Source organism: Psittacula echo (assembly GCF_963264785.1).
Source record: "Psittacula echo genome assembly, chromosome: 6".
In the NCBI taxonomy this organism is placed as follows: domain Eukaryota; kingdom Metazoa; phylum Chordata; class Aves; order Psittaciformes; family Psittacidae; genus Psittacula; species Psittacula echo.
The window spans coordinates 75116832-75134399 of NC_137743.1; the positions used below are offsets into that span (position 1 = coordinate 75116832).

Below are 17568 nucleotides of genomic sequence, written 5' to 3' on the forward strand. Positions count from 1 at the left end.
TCTAATACACCAGCTTATAGCAGCCACGTGGATTCCAGACACTGGAGGAAGGACCAGAAGCTTCACCTAATCTTGGTAAGGAAACTGGGTAATGCAAGGCAGCAGATAGGTTTTAATATCTGTTCAGACCTTACTCCCTTATGTTTCCTCAGAGATAAAAAAGAACATCAGGAATAGAACTACTAAAGATACATCTTTTTTAATCAAGACAGCTTTTACTGTTGTAATGGACTGATAATTAAATGGTAGTATGGTACTGAAAAAACCCACAGAACTAAGATTCAGCCCTGTTGTATGGCTTGAAGTGACAACTGGCCTTGGGCATGCTTACCTGCAGTAAGTGGAAGACATCTTGTTCCCTCCATCCAGGGAGAAGAGCTCTGTGGTACAGAATACTGTGTGTCTGTGCCTTAGTTCTCACAGCTGCATTGCTCACCTACTTGGTTTAAAGTTGGGTTGGAACTGGGAAGTGATTACATTAGAGGAGATGTATCTATCCCAAGCCCAGTGCAGTGTGTGACAGTGAAAGCTGCAGGTCAGCAAGTTCCACCTGCCAAATGTGCTACACGTTCACTGGTGGCTGGAGCCTAGACAGCTACAAACCACTGGCTGGAATCATTGCACTTGATTTATGGCACTCCTCACGTTACATGTACCCCTTAATGTTTAATTACTGGAAAAATCAAGAGTGTTCAGGTTGTGGTGGTCTTTCTATAGCAGTTATTGGTCAGAGTTAAGCAGCAGCTGGAGGCTCCTGACTTAACCCTTGTCTCTCCCTTGGCTGACAAGCACCTGCTACTCCATGGTTGAGACTGTTTAATGCTCTACAGACCCAGAATGCCCACTTTCCTGTGCTGGGGCAGAGTTGACCAAGTTGATGCTGTTAAGTTACACTTATGCTACCAATAACTTAAATTTGAGTTCATATATTACAAAGCTGAAAAAACAAATCCCCAAACAAGTATTTTACAAAGCTGAAAAAAAACCTCCCATAAACTTAAGGCAGAACTTAGGCTGTGATTACACAAACTGTTTGACAAGTTAATAAATGGCAGCCTCTGACCCTTGTGTTACAGAAGCTGCCAAGTGTCTGTTGTTGATAAGGCTTTAAGTTTGCCCTGACTGTGGCTTGAGCATTCTATATGCATCTGGCTGAACCGGTGTGTTTTGTACAGTATAAAATCACACACAAAGCTCAGGTATGAAATAGATGCCCCAAAGGAGGAGCACGGCGCCTCTTGAACAAATGAAGTGTACAGACAAGTTTGTAATGGAGGTTCTTGCAGTTCCCTTTACGTCTGATGAACTTCATGGAGCATTAGCTCCCGAGGTATGCTTGTTTCTGGACCATGGAGCTTGGATGCTCTTCTTTCAAAGGCAGCTACCATCTGCTTTATCACTTCATCAAAAAATAGTGTAGCAAGTTTTGAGTGTAGAAGTGAACGAAATTCAAAAGAAACCTGTTTAAGAAAATAGAGCAGAATTGTTTTTCTATGTCTACCATTGTGGTAAAATGCTGTTAGAAGACAACTTCATTAAAGCATCTCCAGTTAGTCTGCAAGCTGCAGGAGAAAGAACAGTTAAAACAGAGCTACAGGTGAGTGTGTCTGCAAAGAAAACCCTTACTCCTTTGTCAGAGGACTGTCTCCCCAAGCTCTTCAATTAGAATCCCTTCTTTCAGTTTTTTGAGGTAATCATTTCCATTTATTGAAACTCTATTTTACTTAATAAATGATGCATCACAATCAGGATAATGAAAACTTATTGACAAAGAATAACTCAGTTACTTTGCACACGGGATTCACCTGAGGGCCATAAATTGTCTGAAGAAAGTCCTGCATGGCATGGCAGCAGACTTACAGGTAAGCTGGTGCAAACCTAAGAGGCATTTAAACCTAGCTCGAAATAGTTACCTGTGAAACATCAGCATTTTAAATCAGTCTTTCCATCTTGGTAGCTGTAGTTATGGTATGTTCAAACGAGATAGAAATTTGATTTTGTGTGCCAAACCACACTGTCCTGACACAGGCAGGCAATGTCAGCCTATAGCTAATATATAGTTAATATATAGTTAAGCTCTCTGTGCTGCACCCTTGGGCCTCTTACCGCAGCACTAGAGCTTCTGCATTTTCTTTTAGCTGCTGAATCTTGCATTTTAACTGAAGCTACTGCAGCAGTTAACTGTTAAGGCAGGCATGCAGGGAGTTGCCTTTTCTCTCCACCCTCAGAAGAAAAGGTCATTTTTATGTCTAATAGTCTTCAATTACATTTTTCTGCTGTGCTGGCCTTCAGCCTAGTTAAACAGTATTCCCCTAAGACCATGGAATGGTATTTTTTAGGAACACAACGCTTCCCAAAATGATCACAGACTTTTCAGGAAAAGCAGGTTGCTCTTCTGCAATGTGACCACTCCTGCTATAGCATGTCTTTTGGATTGAGATTGAAGTATTTTTGTCACTCCTGAAAAATCAGCAGATTAAATGTTAAATTGAGCAAATGCAGCTGCTCTCAAATAGCTTATGAGTAATGCACATTAACTGCAACACAGGAGCACACAAGTAATTAAACCACTTGGCCTGTAAGCCAAGGGTAGCTTCACTTACAATTTGCTTGACCTCAAGCATCAGTAAAATTAACGTGCCTTTTGAAAGTATGAAAGCTGTAGTTCAGAGCATGTAGAGTTGTGCAGGCCAGGGATAAGGAGTTTGGCATCATGTTCAGTTACTACGTAAAAACTTCAGGTACAGCACACGCAAAGTTTGCACGTGGTAAAAATGGTGGTGGGCTTCAATCTATATACCAAGTCATTTAGGAGCTGAAACCAGAGTTCTCTGCTGCTTGTATATGTCTTCTGGCATCAAGCTAGCAAAGCAGGATACAGTAACTTGTGGGAACCAGCATAACCCAAAACTCAAATTACATTTTCTAAAGCAAATGAACATTCCTGAAATCAGAGTTTTCTCTCCAGTATCTGTAACTGCACAGTAGATTTTGAGAAGGTTGTTGTGAAATGCTTATCATCCCTACCTGCACAGGCCCAGAGGCAAGTAACACAGCAGGTCAGTAACTAGCAAGGGTTAGAGTCCATCAGGACTTGCCTTTGTTGAGGCAACCCACTTCTCAGCTGGCTACATTTGCTTCTGCTACCTCAAAATGGGGTAAGCAGTCACAAGTATAGGTAGTTTTTCCCCAAGAAAGTGAAAATGTCCATATTAAGCCCAGTTTTGACTCCCTTTAGCTGAAATTCTTGACCTGAAATGTCAAAAGGTGGTGTGCGGAGTTTTCCTCACAGATTCAGTATTTAGATTATAGGGTTTAAACATTTACATGTACTGGTTAGTAGCAGGATCTGACACTTATTTGCCTGGAGAAATGAAAATATCACAAGCAAATAACACGCAAACGTCATTGGCAAATCCCATGAGAAATGTATTTGTTGGAGTGCATATAGGTTAATTTTTACTGTTGAACTGTATGAATTGCAATAAGCTGAAAGTTGCTACCTCAGGCGATTAATGTGCTACTTTACAAATACTCCAAAAGCTGTTCTTTTTATTCACAGAAGATAATTCTTAAAGCAGAGAATCCCAGTAGAGGGCAGCAGGATCAACCCATTTCTGTGCGATTTTGCATCCCGTTCTGAACTCCAATTTAGTTACATGCTCAATGCAACACCTACCCGTAACACTATAAAATGTGAGAAAACAATGTGATGACAGACTACATAGACAAAATGGAAAAGCAATAACTTGAGTGAAAGACAACTTGTCTAGGAGTAACAGCCTAAATCATGTACTGGATTTAAAGAAGGATAGTTTTGAGCTGCAGTGGTATCCCTTCATAGAGGTGCAAGCAAAAATCTGTTATACCTTCATTATAGAAGGAAGGTGTAAGATTAAAAATACATCAAAAAGTAAAACTAGAAGCCAGGAAATTAAACTGATCAAACTGCAGGCCAAACAGGACAGATAGGAAAATACCTACTTTCTAGTACCAAGAACACTTAGGTTATAGAGCAATTAAAGGGGAAATAGCAAATTATGTTTAGTATTTCTCCCTTTGTATTTGACTAAAAACTTCAGCATGTTTAGAATTGTAGGGTGAGAGAAGCCAGTCCCTAGGCTGTTTCATGAAATGTGGACTCCTCACTGAAGACTGCTATCTGTACAGGACACTGTAGTGGTTTCCATATGGTAAATTTTCCAGGATTTGTTGGCTAGGAGTGACTAAAACTAACTTGGTTTGTGTTAAAAAATAAAAAAAAACCCAAACGAATGAGTACCACACATTTAATAAAAAAACCCACAGTTGAAGATACTGTTTCCATGCCCTGTTCCCAGCATGTGATAGTCTGAATGCCACTACTTACTGAAAAATCCAATGTACATGTCCTTGGATAACCAGGGATACCTGGGCTGAAACGCCATACTGTTTCCAAGTGATTAAATAGTTTCCCATCGGTGCAGGATGCCTAAAATAGAGTTGAAAAAGTGAAGCTACAATTAGGCTTGTGCAGATGTGACAAATTGCTATTACTGTAGTTTGCATTTTGTTAGACAGTGAAGGTGAAGAGATAGTTAAAATTATTCTTACAGTGCAGCCAGCATGAGATCCCATTTGCCCAGTGTCATTTATGGCAAAATAACTAAATTGCTTTTAAGGGAGAGGAAAAACTCTTGTTGAGAGTCATAAAACAGATCGCTAGTATGATGCATGGAACATCAGAATAATGCTCATGCTATATACCAGAATTTTGAACAACATTGCTTTAAGCAAAGGATACAGATATTAACTGGGTTTGTACTTTTTTTCTTTATATACTGATATAAGGACTGGTAGTCTCGGGCTGCAGGAATACTTAGCATCAAAATAAACCTCACTGAAGACAAACTCCAAGCATCACCTGTCACAAGATACTATTGTGATCAAAAAGCTACCATGAAGCCAGTAAGACTATACACTCAAGTTCATAATCAGCTTATATGTTGACTTTTAGTTACCAGCTAAGCCATACCTAACCTTCCAGGAGTGCCTGCATACAATCTTCCTTCAAAACAACAAAGTATTCGCTGTAGTCAGCTTCATAGTTTTTGTGACAATAGGATCCTTACTGTCACTGGTTTTGCTTTTGACACATACAGCTAATTTTGAGGCTGTAATCTCAACTGGCTTGGAATTTTCAGAGAGAATTTCTGTAACTTTACTTTTTTAACTTGTTTTTACAAGTTCTTTCTGTTACCACAAGCAGCTCTGCTCCAACAAGACTACACATAATGAATAGGTATTGCTCATGCTTTGAAAGCTGTGGTAAGGTAAGCCATCTCCAAGATCAATCAGCAGCACAAAAATGCCTACATTTTTCTGCCCAGGAATGAGATGCAGTACCTTGCAACTTCTTCAGCAGAAAGGGGAGGAGTGGAGGGAAGATTAGCCTCAAAGAGCTGGGTTTGCTTTTCCTGCAGCTGCCAGAAGGGCAGAAAGAACAGGAAAATTGCCACTGTGTCCCCCTTCCTCCCAACCTTGTAAGTAGCAAACACATTCCGTGCTTCCCTGGTAGCTGCTGCTACCAGTGTGATTTTTCCACTGCTCATTTTGTTGGCACCAGTAGCCTGCTATGCTAGACCAGCCTGCAAGGTGCCTTTGCCCAGAGTTATTTCTGAGGCCAGTGAAGTAGTCCAAACAGTTGCTTCTCTAGAAATGTTCCTACAGTTACATGAATATAATGTAAACTTCTAAGTGAAACAATCCCAGCGGAGAAAGGGCTAGTAAGTCAAGGAGGAATTCTAAAGAAATGGCTTTCCTCACCACTTCTGTGGTCTTTTTTGAGACAAGAGTTCCCCATTCAAGTGAATTAGAGGGGAAAAGGGTCCAGTCTTGTCAAGAAAGAGTAGAAAGGGAGAGCAGTCAGCATGTAAAATGCAAATTTTCCCATTGTAAGCTGCTCAACTTCCTTAGTAGAGACTTTTTTCTTTCCAGAATCAGTAAGTACCTTGAGTAAAGGGACTTAGCATATTCCTTTCCAAGCTTATGTCTCCCCTGTACTCAAACCTACACCTATTTTCTGTTGTAAGCAATGTCTTTTAACAGGAAGCCTGATAAAGAATAGTGAAATAGGATATCTAAACAATTATCTTGAGCAGCAATAACTGTAGTAGTTTCACTAGTTAATCTAAGAAATAATCAAGATCTGCCACATGAAGGGAGAGGCAGTTTTGCTGTAAGGAATCTGTTCTGAGCTGTTCCTTGCCAAAACTGATTTGAACACGTAAGGCAAACAAGTAGTTAAAAGATCCAGACATCATTTAAAATCTCTCCCTTTATATTTTTATTTTAATTATTGCTCTTGAAGAGCTGAAAGGAGGAGAAATACAACTGCTTCTCTTCTGAACAAAGTAATTCTAAAACATGGTCTTTAAATCTACTCTGTCTTCTCTTCAGTACACTGAATAACAAGCTCTTCAGCTCAGTTTTAGACTTCTCATATTAACTAGTTAAAATTGTCAGAAGAGAAGTAATAACAGATACCAATTTTGCTAAGGCATCAGAAGCTACAGTCAAAGATAACTTTTAAGTCAGTATTAATTTTGCATTTAGAGAGGAAAAAACTATAACAAAACCAAACAGAAATGGTATCTCTTATTAATGGTTGCCAGTTTCTCCAGCAAAGGCAAATTAAAATGCAACTCACCACCACCATTTGCCAGGTTGTATTATAAAAGCACATTAAAATTCTCCCCAGTTAATCTAAAATCTTAAAAGCAATAGATTTTGAGCCACATGAAGCACTTCCATTACAAATTTTGTTTTGAAGCAAGACATTCCTGGAATATTTGATTTTCAAAGGTTACAGAAAGTTACAGCTAAGAAAAAAAAACACAACAAAACAGTTACCTTAACTAAATGAGGTCTCACTAGGGTAACAACCGACGTATACGTCTCTACTACAGGAGGGAATCCGATTTCTAACTGTGCTTTGCAGTATCCAGAGCGCTTTGTTAATACATCTGACTTTTTACACCAAGGAACAAATAGTTTGTAATTCTCCACAACAGCCACAACTTCATACATTTCCTGCATTGAATACCTGGAAACAGAAACATTAACATAACAGTTACAAGGCATATTAACCTCAAATTCAGTATTAAAAAGTCTCAAAGATGGTATAAATGGCATACACAGTTTGAAAGGTGAACATAAAAGTCACCTGCAAACATACCACTGTTTCTGGAAATTAAAAATGCACCTTTGGTAATTAAGAGGTAAAAAAAAGTAATAAACTGGTACAACTCTTTGCTTTAAGAAGCAAAACGCCACACAACATCCAGCAGTAAAGTTAGTGAACAGTGAACCTGGTGTCTGCTACTTTCTGTATTATCAGGTAAATATGCATATGTTTCAAATGGGAAAAATACTTTTCCCAGCACAGCTGGTCTTCGTTTAGGTCCATCTTAGACATTCCACATACAGAATCCACACTTCATGGCTACACAGAAAAGGTGTATCAGGACTGACGTACTATATTTCATAAGGTTTAAATAGAGGAACACTACTTTCCTTATTTTAGCCCAAATAAAAAAGCTTAATTAAAAATACATGCAATGGAAAAACCTCACAGAATGGCTGAGGTTGGAAGGAACCTCTGGATATCATCTTGTCCAGCTCCCCTGGCTCAAGTAGGATATTGAAATCACATGAAAGAATATGGTGGTGGCAACATTTTATTTGATTCTACTGTAATGTGGCAAAGTATTATATAGCTATGGTTTTTGGTTTTTAGTTCTGACTTGGAAAAGAATCGAAGCACATGCTTAATTCCACGTGCGTTTAAAATGAAGCACATGTTCAACAGTACTCAACAGTAAGTACTGGACAAAGGCTCTTTTTAAGTGAATATGGGAAATCTGTTGCAGTTCAACAACTATCACATAAATGAGTGTTAAGCATAGTAAAAACATTATGCTTTTTAAGCAAATAGTTCATACTATTGTGGATTAAAGACTGGGGGCAGATCCCAGTCTCATGAAATGAGCTGGAATTTTCCCACTAGCTTTAAGGTAAACGGGATTTCAAAGTCTTTTTCTATGTGCCTAAGTTTCTTCATCACACAACTAACTAATTTCCTGCTTTCAAAGAAAAGAAAATTTTGAGGAGTGAGAAGTACAACATAATGTAAGTGCAAACACTGGCATGTATTTGGGACAGAAGGGAAAAGAGTTTTCACACTTGCTGATTTGTTCCCATTTCACCAGATTAAATCAATAGTGTATTCTTTCCCTTTCAAGGTTGTTTTTGTTTTGTCATGGAATAGAAGGATTATTTCTGCAGTTTCTTTCTGTGAGGCAAGGGGTTTGAGTTCATGGTTTTTTTATACTCAGTTTCAGACTGGAAAAGCCTGATTTCTATAAATTCCAGAAGTCAAAATTCCTTTCTAGTCTCCAGTTGGGCAGAGTCACTGGGGCATGTGTCTTCAGGGATGCTCAGCCTTTAACTTCTAGCATTTTGGCTTAACCACAGCAAACACAAAAATCAATAACCACATAAAGTCTCTTTCCACACTTCTATACAAACCCAATAATTCTTCTTTCAGAATATTCTTTTCTTTTGTTTACTAGTGGTGCAGCAATGTTGAAGAAGGTTCTTGAAAAGGCATGGCTCCTCACAGGCAGTCGTGAAGGAGAAATTCTGGTCATCAGAATACCACAAGAAGCCAAGTGCCTGAAACATTAAAATTGTTCTTAGATGCATTTAATGTCAGCAAAATAAATAACAATACATTCAGGTGAGACAATCTGTTGTTTAATGTTCTAGAAAATGTCAGATTCAGATGGAAAAACAAAAACAAATGCTTGTAACAGTACACAGACCATTAAAAACACAACGGGGACTTTTTTTTCCTTAGGAGAAACTAAAAATAGCCCCCAGTCACGAGGAAAGTAAGTGGCAGAGTAAAATACAAAGGCTCTCATTAAACACTGGCAGCCTGAGTTCATGTACAAGCCTCATAGGCACTTAGCTTGCAGGACTGGCTTTCTTAATAGCAAAATCAACGCACAGCCTGCAACACTTTACCCTTTTGGAATATGCAAAGAGAAGGTTCCACCTGGAGACACGAAGCTGAACACTGCTACAATCCCTCTTCTGCCATCCATCTCTTAAAAGGACAATGTCATTCTGAAAGTCCTTTCAGAAAGTGCATTGTTTACCCAGCTTTCTACATTTCCTTGAGAATATATCATGCAAAACCTCAGACACAGTATATTTGTAAGTAAAATGTAACAATTTACCTTTAAAAAATGCTATTAATTCTGAGATTGTACCTCTGTGTTCCTTGTGAACATCTGCACAAAAATCTAAGAAATATCCACTGTGATTAATAGGTCTATTTTGCTAAATTACTGATTTTGCCTAGATAAAGTCAGTTAAGACACAAAATGCTACCTCAAAGGCTCTGATTTTTTGGCACAAGGAAGCTAAAAATGCCACTATTTGTTGTCAGTGATTCTACAAACATAAGCTAAAGAGCAACCTAGGTCTTTTTCTCTCCTTTCTCTAATTAAACAATCAGGACCATACTTCTGGATTCACATAGTCAAAAATGGAACCAACTTTCCCCACTTAGCATTACACTTGTTCGGTTGTTTTGGTGGGTTTTTTTAAACACAGTGAACAGATAGATGTATTTTTTTACTAACCATCAAAGTAGTCTAGCGAGTTACAGTTGCCAATTTTAAACAATTAAAATTATTATTCTGCTCATTAAAAATCAATGTAACTATGAATTCTAAAGAAACACAGTAATAATCTGGGCCTGACCACATTGGTTTATATGGTCACTGTATTTGGAGACAGGCAAATAATAAATTGGTATTGAGTTCAGTGGAAAATAATCATCAGCGGATTAGAAACAATCTGTGCAGACCTTTTACAAATAAATAAGCAGCTGTGATACAGAGAGATGAGAAGGAATTACTTAAAATGGGACAGAAGTATGGTATCAAAATGATTAAATAATAGGTTGACTTTAAAAGTCTGGACAACAAACTCTGCAAATGTTTGCAGCTGTATCTCAAGGGACATAGAAAACATGGTTTGGTTTTTTTCCACACAAATTGGACAAGACTGTTAAGGAAGAGCATTGCTTTCATAGAAATGCTGGAGAGTGCCAGTAACATTGTAGCTGCCCCAACCAGGTTCATAGAAAGTGTTCAGATGCTTGGACCAGACCTCATTCTGGAGAGCTAATTAAAATTATTTTCTCTATCCAGGACTACCTACAGTACACAGTCCAAATTAGCTGCCAGGTTTCTATTCTTGGTTTGGTTTTACTGTAATGCTATGCCAGTATATTTTTCATGCAGTTTAATCTAGAGCTGTATCAGGCTGAAAAACAATATCTACACATAATCTTTTAGCTGCTGTAAGACAATGTCCCTTTCACAATGACATTGTCGTTCAAGGAAGGCAAGGTTAAGAGAGGCTATAATGCTAACAAACACGGGGAGGCTTCACCTCTCCCACGATTTTATCTGAAGAAAAGCAGATGCTGTCACAGTGTACTGGGCTTCGTTCCAGTTCAGGAAAGCACACCGCTTTTTCAAGGAATCACAAACGCATGGATTCCAATGGACTGTCACACATGTTTTTGTGAACCTGATCAAGGCCACAGAAGAAAAGCCAAGCCCTTACTAGCATTCAGACGCAAGGGCCACCTCTGTATTATGCTCCAGCAGTTAAACAACCGTATCTGCTCACACTGCTCTTACTGGCATTGTTCAATTCCTGCCACTCACTGCTTTCTCAGTAAACATTTGGGCACTGACCACAGTCTCACCTGACTTCTATGGCCTGAAAGGAAACATTTACTGGTCTATGGTATATGTACGTAAGTGATCTGTATTCAGTGATCATTTTTAATAACTACAAAATTTTCTAAACCTGAAGATTAACTTATTTTTGTAAAAAGAGATCTTGAACTCCTGACTATAAAGACTGAAATTAGCTGTAAGAGCACACCAGGGCAATTGTGTTTACTGTTATCACAACTGTTAGTTCCATAAGGTTAGTGGGCTCTGATGGCCACTTTATGGTCTGCGAGACATGAGTTGATTCAAATTCTCTGTTGACAGCTGTTCCCATTGCCAAAAAATGAGTGTTGCCAACAAGTGTCATCTCAGTCTGAATGAGCCTAATTTACCGCCTGAGTTCTTGAAGTCTGCTGCTCAGGACTTTAAGGGGTCTGCTGAGTTGATAACAGGTACAGAACGTGAAAGTATCCATCCCCAGCTTCAAAGCTACAAGTAATATAGTGCTGTTTTGGATTTAGCTTGTACTTGTTTAAAACCAGCTGCAAGATGGTCCTACCTTACTCGAGAAACAGGTTCAAACTTAGTTTGCAACCAGTTACTTAATGAATTTCCCTGTACTGAACATCTTCTCAGTAACCGATTTTGCCCTCAAGACTCTAACAAATTACTTTTAAAAACAGCAATTACGTTTATCAGGATAGAACCATTTTAATACTGCAAACACATCCTAAATGATGAAAACACCCAGACTAATCGGCCAGAAATGGTGGTCCAAGTTGACATTCTACCACTGTAATGATTATGCCAGATGCTTGAAATTTGACATCATGAACCAAACTCTATTCCACTTTTTCACTGGTTTATGAGGATGACAGTAGGACTTTGAATTTAACAAAGAAACACAGTGGCACTGCCATAACATTAGAACCTTTTCTTCTCCTAAGGTTTTAAAATAGCACTCTCTCTTATCTGCTTGTTCTTTTTCTTTCAGTTACAAGATCAACCCTTCCCCCAAAGCATATTTGTTTCTCAGGTAGCTCCAGCCAGCCTTCATGTGATCAGGGGATAAGGAACTTGTTGCGTTATTTGAAGTGGAAAACATCCGGGCGCTTTACTCAGTTTTTCATCTCTGTTACGGATTGCTCAAAGTTACGCAAGCGGCTCGAGCAAAGAAGAGGCAACTTCATCATCTGGTAATAGCCTGTTCTTCCATCGGCACTGGCCGCGTTGAAAAGAGCCAACAGGTACCGCAGCTGAGGGCAGCGCCTCAGCCTCCCCCCGCGGAACGCGGACCTGGGGGCTCCTTTCCCCTTTCCCAAAGTCACCAGCGTCCCTCCTGCCCCGCTCCCAGGGCGGGACGAGCCGGGCAGGGTCTCGCCCGGGAGCTGCCGCTGTGGAGCGGGCTGAGGCAGTGCGCGCCTCAGGCAGCCCCGCCCCGGGCTCGGCCCTGCCCGCGGCTCCCCCGAGCTACCGCGGGGCCACCCGGCGGGCGGAGGGGAGCGGCGCAGCGGCTGTGGGAGGAGCCGCGGTGGGACCCTAACTGTCACCCCCGCGGTCACTCCGCCTCGACCCCCGTACCTGACAGCGGCCGGGCGCGGTGGCGGCGGGGCGGCAGTGAGCCCTCCTGCCAGCGCCCTGCCGAGCGACCGGCCGCTCCGCGCCATCTCGGGCCCCGCTCCTCGCCGGCTGCCCCGCCCGCCGGGCCGCGCGCTGCCTAACGGCTGCCAGCGCGGAGCCGCGCCCCCGCCGCGCAGGCCCAACCGCCTATCGCCGCTGAGGGGCCGGCCGGACGTGGCGGGAGCGGCGCGCGCTCGGTCACGAGACTGCTCCCTCGGGCCGGCGCGGATGGGGGGGGGGGGGGGGGTAGCGGGGAGAAGCCCTGCTCCTGATTGGCCCGGCGGAGCGCGAGCCCCGCGCACGGCTATAATTGGGCTTGTGCGAGCAGCCCCCGGCCCTCCCCGCCTGGCCCCGCCGCGCGCGTGACTGGGGAGGGGCGGGGGCAGCCCCGGCTGAGGGACGGACCCGACCGGATTGGGCCGTGCTGAGTCCCCCCCGCGCCTCGAAGAGCTGCGGGCAGCGGGAGCAGGTCGCGGAGCAGCCAGGGAGAGCCCTCGGCTGTCGAAGTGGCTTAGAAAGGCCCCTTGGCACCCACCCACCCACCTAGCCGCGTGGGGGGAGTGACAGGGCCCTTGAGAGAGTCACACCGGCTTCCCTCAGCAAAGGGCTGCGCCCGCAGGTGTGCGGCGCTGTGGTGCTTAGCCCGCTCCTGCTCGATGAGTGTGCGATTATCAACGTCATTAAGAGCTACCGCTGCCTCTACAGACCCGGTTACAGTCGCAGAGCATCGTTTAGCTACAAACAGACATGGAAAAGTCGTGGTGTTACTTATGCTTTCTCATAGTTTGCTTTTCAAATACAAGCTCCCTTAACAAAAGTATGTTTTACAGCTGCTCTGCATTTGAAAAGCCACTGTTTAGATACCGTCTAATCACGCGTTTTGTATTATATGCAATCATGTGTTACACATAAGTTGTTTAAAAGTGAGTCTACAAAACCAATTTCCATTAAACAGTATTTTTATTTTTTTTTAATTCAACACTTGGTGGACTATTCAGCTCTTGACTGGGGACCTTGAACTGAGGCGTAATACTTTAACTCAACCTTGAGCGGAGGCCTAATACTTGCACTTCATAGTGTTTACCCGTCCTTGATTTGCACATGGATGATGATAAGGTTTCTAGTTACAAGATCTGCAAATTATGTAGCTAGGAATTAAGGGCAGATGAACTATTTTGCATTTAAGGGGATTAATCAGGGGCTACAATGTAAAATCTAGAGGATATTCATGTATTTCACATAGCACCACTGCACTGTGTGTTTCTGGCATTACCAATAATGAAAATATTTGTCTGTAAGCCTGTTGTGAAAAGGATTAGACTTGTTACACTTTCATAAGATTTTGGTGAGCCTGAAAATCCAAAAAACATTGAAACTTCAGTGTGTACTGACAGCCAGTTTTGAAATCCAGCTGCCCTGTTCATACCCTGTCCCACTCCCAATGCAGTACAGGCTGTATTTATGTTAACTGCTCAGGAAGAAAGCGATCAGCTCCAGACACTGGCCTCAGCTTCTCGCTGCTGGAGGAAAGCTCTGATGTTTTCTGCTTCTCCAAGGGGCTGGTGCAGTCCTTACCCATCGCCCTCTTGCTGCCAGCTCGGGGGTGCCGTGCCTGTTGTGGCATAGGCCTCCTGCAGGCCTGGAGCCCGGCTCCTCCTTAGCTAAAGTATAGGAAAGGATCCTCAGGCTCCCCCAGGGAGCACATTACCTTAGGAGCACTGATGACTGCCCCACTCCATCTTGCATTTGTTTGTCAGGCTGTCCTTACCAGCAGTGACAGGCAAAGTGGGGATGGTTTGTGCTCAGGTTACAGACTACAAACCACAAAGCGGCTCTCATTCAAACACCTTGAAAAAGTTCATAATCAGAAGTGTGTTTTTTTTAACTCTTTGGCTTTTCTGTGAGGAAGAGGATCCTTTCTACCTTACTACTTGTTGACATCAGAAACAAAAAAGGGACTGGAAGAGATTTTATTTTGTGCTATTTTTTTCTTGCTCACATTTTATGAGAAGCTTTACATTTCTATGGAGCTGAAACATAGATGCTGTTGTGAAATATTTCCTCTCTTTAAGAATTTATTCCCCTTAGTAGACATATAAATGTCAATAAACTGACCCCAGCACATGAAGCCAAGCACAGACCTGGGGTAAATCAAAGGATTGGGACTTTAGACCAGGTTTGTGGCTTTTTGCTTAATGTCAGCTTGTACTGCTGGATGTGGGGAAAAAAATGAGTACCAATAAGAAGTTCTTTTTGGGAGAATCAGCAGGAGGGTGTAGTCAGAAGCATGGCTTCTTTGAGTGAACCAGTGCCAGAAATTTCTAGGTGAATCAAGGACAGGCAGAGTAATTGGATACTTCTTGCTGCAGCAGTGCCAGCTAGGGATAGCTTAATCTGTCATGAAATTGGACCTGAACCTGTTACGTAAAGCAGGACCTTACAAGTCTAACTTGGGTATGCTTCCAGATCTATAAAGCTCATGAGCTCTTAAATCCAAGCTGTTTCCAGCCCATACAGGAATGTCTATGAAATGTATGTACATGTCTATCAGGGGAAAAGGGATGGGAACTTGGGCAGGCAAAATAGGACTGGTACGTTACTACCCTGTCAGTATTCTGTGACAGAAAGATTGTTCAGGAGGCAAAAGTACATATTCAGGGCTTTGACAGGCAGACACAAAGAAACTAGGGCAGCATACAGAATTTGGCAGTGGGGGGCAGTGGGAGAGACACAAGCAGAAAGCAGTTTTCTCATTGCTCATCACAGCACAATTCCTGTTTGCTCTCATAGCACAGAACTCACTTTTATGTTGGAAATGGAATATTCTAAAACTACTATTCTGAAGTGTTCTCTGGGGCCGCAATCCCTGAGCTCAGTTCAATTTAATAACTGAAGAAATGTAATATTGCAACTAATATTCTGCCTACCGTAAGTTGGAAGTCAGGCTGAAGAAACAAGAGAAAGTTACTGCAAATTGATCTTCATCATGAACCTGAGCATGTGACATTTACTTAAAATAGTTACATGCATTAAATTCTTGCAGTAGGGAATTACTGTCTGCCTCAACCTCACCCTTACATGTCAGATGGACAGGCAGATGGGTAGATCAGTTGAGTGATCAAACAGACATGTTCACACAAATGCACAACCTTGGCTTTATTTTCTTTAAGACAATCCTCAAAAAGCCATAATGTGAACTACGAACTTCTATAAAGGGAATGATGAGTGAGTAGTGAATATGTGTTTTGCCATCATGCATTTGTCACCCTTTTTGCAAATAATTTACACATTTTACCTTATCAGAAGTTTTTAAGTTGGCTGGCTTAGCTTGTTGCAAAGGCTTCTGGGGAGAACAGAGACTTAACAGTTTCTGATCATGAATAAAACAGTAAAACTGCATGATAGTAAATAAACTATATAAGATTACATATTACACTGTGTTATGAAATATCATTAATGTGCTGTATGATCAAGCAGTCATGGACTTTGAACTTAAGTTGTGCATCCAGCCTTGGTGTTTTACTGAGGTATGTGCTTACTACTACTAAAGGTTGAAGAAGTAAAAAAATCAGCTTATTCACAACACTTGACTATAAGGGAGCTTTTCCAGCGTTTTGCATGTGGACAGAATCAATTCCATTCAGTTATGATGTATACTGTAGTCAGTGATGTTGAAATATGTATATATTGCATCAACAGAAGTGGGGAAAAAAGTTCGTAATTTCCAGGTGAAATGCAGAAGCTGCATAAGGACAGTTACTGCAGAACAGCTAAACAATTTCTGTTTACAATCTCACGTAGCTCATATTCCATAAACCTCTCATCATTCCTCCTACTCTCTTCTAGGCTATGTTGAATTTGTCCTTGCCTTTGTTGAACTGCAGAGTCCCAAAATGAACTCCATCATCCTGTACTCCATCAGTGCTTCTGACTGTGCTAAGTAAAGTGAAATGATTGCTTTCCAGGTTTTATAGGCAATGCCACTTTCAATGGCCTAGAGTTAGATTTACTTACTCTGTGGCAGCATGTTGCTACTAATAGACATTCAGCTTTGATCTGCTGTCCACATGTGATCACTTTCTGGTATTTTTTTGGCTACTTTCAACTCATATACTTGATTTCAAATTCCAATACATAGTACTTTGTGTTTGTCTGTCATTAAAGTTCACCTTGATCTTAGATCATTTCTTGTATGGATCAATATAAGATGATTCTGAATTCCTTCTTTCACCTGCCACAGGTTTTAGCCATTTTGCTGTCATCTGCCAATTTTAGAAACCTAGCTGCCATTCTCTTTCAAGCCCTTACTAAAATACTGACTAGACTTGATTGCCTGAAGTGTTGTCATTAGATCTGCCCACATCTTGTGGCAAGTATACATATATATGCTTTATTCTGTTATCCAGCAATTCACCAGTTGGTGCGGGCCAGTTAGCCTGGTAAAATGAAACTAAGGGCAAGCAATTTGGCAAACATAGCAAAGCATCCAAATTCCAGTGGGATTGAGTATTGGGAAGAGACTGGTATCTGGAGAAGCAAGTTTTCAGGAAACAGTTAACATGTTTGGTGACTGCACTGTGACCGTCCATCCTGGAAGTGTCACCATTTTTTGGTGTCTCAAGTGTGAAGATGACTGCTTGTAGCCACATACTGAGAGAATGCCACTGATCGTCTTTTCTAGCCTGAAGATAACAGGGGAGCACTGAAGTGCTTCGTACTTTCATACACACAATAGCTTCTTGCGTGAAGGCGGCTAGAAAACATTGTCCCTCATCAACTGGCCTGAAAAGCACGGAGGGAACCTCGACAGTTACGCAGATAAATCCTGGTAGTGTGGAAAGATGCGCATCTGCACAGCGACAATGCTGCCTGCATCCCACCCAGATCACCTCCCCGGCACCGCAAACGGCTCAGCCCCATTCCGAGCCTTGTCGCGCTCTGCGACATCCGGCGGCCGCTCTTCCCGAGGCCAGCGCCGTGAGCAGCGCCAGCCGCCCCTTTCCCGCCGGCAGCCGGGGATGCGAAATCACCCTCCCCGCTGTCAGGACGGCGCTCACCGTACCGTGCCCACTGCCCCATCACCCTGCCCGTGACAACCCGGTACCAGCCGCCCCAGCGCCTGCCTCCGCGCCGCTCAGCCGCGCCG

General features: G+C 42.1%; 1 protein-coding gene across 1 annotated transcript; it reads right to left on the reverse strand.

The window, feature by feature from the left end:
• Nucleotides 1-62: 62 nt before the first annotated feature.
• Nucleotides 63-12469, reverse strand: COQ10B (coenzyme Q10B; the record flags this gene model as incomplete). The annotated part of the gene is made up of 5 exons (XM_080621003.1): nucleotides 63-1460; nucleotides 4370-4471; nucleotides 6892-7084; nucleotides 8569-8715; nucleotides 12384-12469. 5 exons carry the CDS (start codon nucleotides 12467-12469, stop codon nucleotides 1293-1295), a joined length of 696 nt encoding a protein of 231 aa, XP_080477129.1. The 3' UTR covers nucleotides 63-1292.
• Nucleotides 12470-17568: the final 5099 nt, after the last annotated feature.